General features: G+C 43.8%; 1 protein-coding gene across 2 annotated transcripts in view; it reads right to left on the bottom strand.

Moving 5' to 3' along the window:
* The window catches only part of TBC1D30 (TBC1 domain family member 30), a 69,785-nt gene that overhangs the window by 24,622 nt on the left and 38,424 nt on the right, over positions 1-6,739 (bottom strand). For both annotated transcript variants that reach the window (XM_019514667.1, XM_019514668.1), the window contains exons 6-7: positions 6,425-6,593; positions 3,505-3,673 (exon numbers count right to left, since the gene is read on the bottom strand). In XM_019514667.1, coding sequence (XP_019370212.1) covers positions 3,505-3,673; positions 6,425-6,593 — 338 coding nt within the window. The remainder of the gene's footprint in view (positions 1-3,504; positions 3,674-6,424; positions 6,594-6,739) is intronic.

Here is a 6,739-nt window from a genome sequence, read left to right as displayed (position 1 = left end):
ATTCTCAACCAGGGTGTTCTGGCATCCCAAGGTGCCACAGGGTTAGCATTGTATACAAACACCTACACATGATTAACAAGATGAATGCAGAGATTTCAAATAGGCATCTACAGTGTCAGAAACATTCTGACCTGTTGTGGCCTTTCTGAGTTCTTTGCAGAAGAACTGTTCTAGTATTTTTTCATAGCCAAAAAACAAGTGAAAGCTAAACGCTGGTATTTTCTGAGGGGTGCTTCAAGTCTAAGAAGGTTGAGAACCACTGGATTAACTATTATGTATTCATCTCCTGGATATTCTGACCTTCTTGTGTCCATGCCACCAACTTAAATTTGCTAAAGCTAAGGAACACAGAGATGTCACCATTTGAGAAGATTGGGAGGTTCTGCAGAGAATCCATTTGATAAATCATGGAAATCTGGACCAGGATGGGTGAATATTATCATTCCAGATAATTTGACAGAGTAAGAAAAGGCATACCTAGAGAATGCCTGCCTGTGGGAATGGTAAATGGAACTCAGGTTCCTTCCAGGCTTTGTCTTCAACTGTTTAAAACAGAGCAGGTGTTTTATGTCATGCCAAATAATCTAACTTTAACATCTGCTGATCCAGCTCCCATCTGCAAGGTGACAGCCTTCTCACTGAGCCAGCATGTCTAGCAAGTCAATTCCCTGAGAATACTGCACTGCTTTGAACAGCACCCTTTTGATCTCTAACCATAGTAAGTCTTTTTTGCCTCCTGGCTCAGCAAAGAACTCTAAGTTTCCTTCCTGCTTGTTTACACAGGAGGTAAATGAGGAATTTTCTGAGCAGAGGATTTCTTCTTCTTCTCTCTCTCTCTCCCCCCCTTCCCCTCCCTCCCCCTTCTTTAGGCAGAAAGTGTGTTGCTGATGCAGCAAGAAACCACCACCTTTGTCCAGCACCATTACAAAAAGGAGACCCAAGCCATTTACTGTGAATGTCTAAATTCAGGAATTATGATCAGAATCTAGAACTGCTAGAACTTGCTCAACTCTCAATATGCTCTAGCTGAAAGGGCAATGATCAGTGAAAAAGAATAAAGGCAATGCGTGTTTGTCTGCATTATACCACTGTGATATTATACAAAGCCTTAAGAGCCTTAAGAGCTATAATCAGCCTTAAGAGCTATAATTGTCTAAATATTTTATTCTGATAATTCTATATTTGATGTCAATATGCAAGGTCAATTGCCAAGAAATAATGATCAGCTAGAAAAACAGCACACCTTTCAAAAAGAGCATTCGCCACAATCTTCTGAAGGCTTAAATGCAAAGGGGCCTACACCATTCAGCCTTTAATCCTGCACATTCTTTTGACTGTTAATAGTATTAGAGAGTGTAAATTTCTGAGAGAGAGTTATAGTTCAGTGGGTCAAGTACCAAATTAACTAGGCACCTGCTTTTGACCTTGGTAAAATTACTTTACTTGTGTTTGGTGAGCTGTAAAACGGAGGTAAAACTTCCCCTGCTTCTTTGTATTTATATTAATATAATTCTGGGGGGAAACTTTCATGTCTGGAATCCATGCAGTTCTAGGCTTGCTCAAATGAATTTATGTTACAATAACAAAACAGGATGATTCTCTGCATTATCATGAAAGGAATTCATTTGTGAAGCACCTTTGCAAACTAGATTACAAAGGTGGACTAAAAATGCGAGACCCTAAAATACTACACGCCATCTTTACATGTGCTCCAGAGGTGAGTGGGGGAGACAGCAGGGGACGGCTGTCTGACAGCTGCTCTAATTAAAGGCCCACAGCATATCACGAATTCAGCATCCCATGCTTGAAAATGGTGGCGGGGGCGCTTTAGCTAAAGCTTGTTTAATGAGATTTAGTGCCCCCCCCACCAAATTGAAGCACAGGGACACTGAATACATGAGACACACAGGCTGCTGGAGCATGCTAATTAGCACACTCCAGCAGACTTGATTAATCAAGCCTGCTCTGACACAAGTCTCTTGTAAGCACTTTTGTGCTTTCTATGAGGTTTCCTCTTGAAAGTGGTCCAGAGGATTGCTCTCTTCTCCTTCCAACCCTTTGTTGAGGTCTACTTCTACCATCATGACAGCTAATAGTAGCTACACAGGCAGCGATGATAATGCTCATTTTAGTCAACTGCCCTGTATCTTATCCAGGTTTCCCTCATCCTTCTGCCCCTGTTCCTGACAACTATTTATTTCCATGTTGACGTCTTGTCTTCAGTTAGATTTTATGATAAACTTCACATCAGCGAACTCCTTTTATTGTGTTTATGTACTACCTAGCAAGATGTCCTGATGCCAAGCATGATATTTAGAAACAGAACTCTGTGCATAAAGGCACTGTGGGACAGGGGCAACACTTTGTAGCTACTATAGTTAACAATGACATAACTATGCCTGGTTTAGTGCGAATGTGAACAATTCTCTCTGGCTTTGCTCATTAATTAAATGAAAATTGTGGCTAACTGGGTACCAGTTTCCAGTTAAAAAAAGAAACAGAACTATTTTTTTAGGTTAAATAAGCAAGATACAAACCCAGCTCTGATGGAAACCTGTGGGTGAAGTTTTAGTGGTAGTTTATTTATTTTTTTAATTAAAAAAAATCCTTTGTGGATACTGCTGTACATTCAACTCTGTAAATATTGCAGCCTCAGGGAAAGGTTTGTTGCTAGGAGGGTGGGAGCTGGTGGGTGTCAGGAGAAAGCATTAGCTGCAGCAGCTGATTCCAGTACTTTTCCGAATGAACTAACAGCAGCTTGGCCTGCTCCTGCTACCCATGAAGTCAATGACAAATGCTCACAGGGACTGGCCCTTTTGTTTGGAATGCAAATACTTGCTGTGATAAGCATAGCAGCTTAGAAGAACCATTTGGTTATGAGGATCCTTTAAAATACAATAAAAAACAAATCCATGTTCAGTTTCTGTTCCCTCACAAAATGAAAAAAATTGCATGTTGCAGGTTTCCCAGGCCATAGACATAAGCCCTAATAAAATCTTAGTTACAATGTTCTTTAAAGCAATTGCTTCTAGAAGCAGATAAGGTTTTCAGAAACTTGCCTGCTGGTACTCACTCATCATGTATTTGCAGAGAGAAACTGACTGAAGCTTACATTAAGCACATTAGCAAAAAAAAAAGTCTTTTTCAGCTTCAGACAATGACTATGACCCCTACTGGCTTCATCTAGTGTTCTAGAAAGTGCAGAGAGCTTGCCAGATCAGACCCAATTCTTTAATATAAAGAAATGTTTTACATGGTATGTAATTGACAATGAAAAATTGATAAGGAAAGGACCAGTTAGATCATTTTGCCCATCTTTATGGCATTATCAGGCTGTTTCCAAGAGTTGATTTTATGGCATACCATCTTGTCACCTACATGGCCATTTTAAAAGTAAGTTTCCTGTAAGGCCATCTCTTGTTAGTATTGTGAATCTGTACACTTACAAATCGTACTTATTCAAAACATATATGTTGCTTACATTAAAGAGAAAAAATTACTTACTCTCCTAATTTTGCCCAGATAGCCAAGGCTACCCTCAGAATAATCTCAGAACCTTCAAAAAATACTGAATCCCAGATTTTTAGAACTGTATGGTTAGGAAGGCATGTAGCAAAGAGGGTCAGGAACCACTGCATTGTGAAGACATTTGTTAGTGGGGGTTCATAACCTCCTGAAATGGGAAAAAAATAACATGACAAGTCATTCATGGTTTACTGTTTCCGACTGTTACTCTAAAATGAGTACAAACTGTAGCAGAGTGCATGCTGAAATCTGCAAAAACTTCTATTGCAGCTGATGCATCTAGTCACTTTTTATTCTGCTGTAGCTTTGGAAAGCTCTGAGCAGTAGCAGAGGTGCTGAAAACGTCTATAAAGAAGTTAGCATCACTTAATAAACATGAAGTTCATATTTGGAAGCCTTTTTTCCACAAATGCTTGTGGAAAAAATGATTTAGAATTACTTTGGAAGATTTAAAATGTGCAAAAGTTTGTGACAAGAGTTTCTAAAGTGCCCTACGGTGAGCAGCTCTTTCAAATATTGCCTAATATGTTAAAAAACTCACTGTATTGCCATAGCAGAGAACTGCAGTATATTCAATTTTCCTTTCGGTTTGTTAGCAGTTTCACAAAAAACTTACTCTTTCAGTATGGAATTCCGAAATTCCACTGTCGATATGACTGAAGCATAATCAGTGAATTCTACTGGTGTCAATTCAAAGGTGGTCAGAATGGGAGGGACTGACCACTGCTCTTCAAAAGTACTTCTTTGGCAAGACACTCAACACTAAATAGAGGTTTTCTTAATTAGCAATTATCCCATTCAGACACCCTAATCACAAGATTCCTTACCTCCTAGACCAGAGATTCCCAAACTGTGGGTCGCAACCCCAAATGGGTCACAACATCAGTGGATGGGGTCGTGGTGCGGCACTCTCTCCTACACCAGGTCTTGCTCACTGGGCTGCAGAGGCTGGGGGAAGGGCAGTAGGGTGGGGAGACCCAAGCCCATAGTAGACAGCCCACATACTTCCCTCATGGGCTCCACTCTCACTGTGCTGCCTGTGGGAAAGGGACAGGGGCAGGGAGCTGGGCTCCACGCTCTGGCCTCAGCAGCTGCTGCTTCCTGTGGACAGCAGCTGGGGCTCAGGCGCTGCTGGGGCAGAGGGACAGGATGCTGCAGGCCCTGGCCCATGGGCACTTGGTGAGTGGGGGGGGCTGCAGATTGGGAGTAAGGGGCACCTGGAGGGGTGGAGGGCTACAAGTTTGGAATGCGGGGCCATGCTGAGGAAATGGGCTCATGCTAAGGGAATGTGCTCATCCTAACAAAAAGTTTGAGAAGCACTGTCCTAGATGGCGTAATTATTTAAAGGAATTATCACACTTCACTAACATGGATCTCAAGGGTTTTTTGCTTCTAGAACAGGCTTGTCCAACATACGGCCTGCGGGCTGGCATACAGCCCGCCAAGCCATTTTCTAAGGCCCGAGGTGCTGCGGTGGGAAACACTGTTCACTTTCCTTCCCACCCCTTGTCCCTCCCCAACCCCTCAGCAGCTTTCTAATGGTTGCTGAAGAACAGGGGAAGGGACAAGGTTCCCACACGCACCGCGTCAGCTTGACGTTGCTGGCGCGGTATGGCTTCTCCCCGCCCCCCTCATTTCACGGTGTCCCTTCCTAGCCCCGCCCCTACCTTCCTCATTTGCATGCCAGCCCCGCCTGCGCCAGTCCCCACCGGTCACATGGGCTGGAGCAGTTCGCAGTGCAGCGGGCGCGGATGCTGGCTCGGAGGGATGCTGAGGCCGGGCCCGCGGGAGATGCTGCTGCGGCTGTGGCTGTCGGAGCAGGAAGCTGGCACTGCTCCCGCCTCCCCGCATACTCCCGCGCCCATAGAAGTCGCGCTGGGGGTGGTGAGTCGCAGACCCCAGGAAGGGAGGAAGCCCTGCCAGTTGGGCTCAGGCTGCCCCAGGGGAGAGGGAACAAGGGGGTGTCCCTGAACATCCCGCACCCCCCTCTAGGGTTCCCGCATGTCCCCCTGGCTGCTGAGCCCAGGCGCGCAGGTGTGGGAGCATCCTTGAGGCCACCAAGGTGGCAGGGAGGACACGGCGTCAGGCAGTGCTCCTTGACTCCTATGCCCCCAGGCCACGGCCAGACTGGACAGGCTGCGCGAGTGCCTGCTCCTGCTGGCCCACTGGGTAATAAAAAGTTCACGATCCAGCCCCACATTCAAAAAGGTTGGACACCCCTGTTCTAGAATAGCAAAAACTTAAGTCTTGTGAATTACACAATGCTGGCGTGCGGAGGAGAGAGGAGAGGAGGGTGGGGAATGTTATGCATTGAAGCTTGAAGGGCAAAGCAGTTTTTCAGGCAACAATTAATAAGTAGCTCCGATGTTCAAAATGAAAATTTTGCTCAGTGTGTAAATAGACATCTAAGTAAAAAAAATAATGACCAGCCATTTTGGCCTACTGCCCATCAAGCTTCAGAGAGGAACCACATTCAAGTACAGAGTCCACCAGGAAACTGAGGAGGATGCTGAAGACCGTGCAATTAGACAAATAACTTGTGCTAAGACAAGAGACAACTCCCTCAGGAGAGCCCTTGTCCCATGCTGAATAACTTCAGTTTGTCCTCTACATCTTATGCCTCTGTTAACCCAACTCTGTCTGCAGCCACTTCTGGGGTTAAATCGCTTTTCCATTTACTGTGCCCCAGAGAGCTGCAGGTTTAATTTAAGGTCACGGGTATTAAAAACTCTCTCATAATGTTAACAGTTTTAGTCTATTAGTGAACCCTACCAGTACACAATTCAAGTTTATTGTTCTCAAAGCTACAGTATGTACATATTTATACTGCTGTGCTTTTAAAGCTGGTGCTTACTGAAGCAGATATTAAAAACAATTCAGCAATATTTGTTGAACCCACCTCCACTTTCTCTGTTTGCTGCTCTTTGAAGTATATCCAAGTGCTGGGACAGTTCAGGAAGTTTCATTCTCAAAAGATCTCGGAAAACAGCCATATCCACAGATAATGCACGAAGGTTATTGACAAAATAGCTATCAGGAAGTACCTTGTCAATTAAGTAAATCATGATCTGTAAGAGATTAAATTGAATATATGTTCATAAACTTATAGAAGCAATAAGGCTAGAGCAAACAGTTATTTCCCAAGAATAGCAAAGACCTCTTGTGCATGAACTATATATATATATATACACATACATACATACACACACACACA

The sequence above is a fragment of the Gavialis gangeticus genome, unplaced genomic scaffold (assembly GCF_001723915.1).
Source record: "Gavialis gangeticus isolate Ggan-Ray unplaced genomic scaffold, GavGan_comp1, whole genome shotgun sequence".
NCBI classification, from domain to species: Eukaryota; Metazoa; Chordata; order Crocodylia; family Gavialidae; genus Gavialis; species Gavialis gangeticus.
The sequence above is the reverse complement of the archived record's forward strand: the minus strand, read 5'-3'. Positions and strand labels throughout refer to the sequence as shown.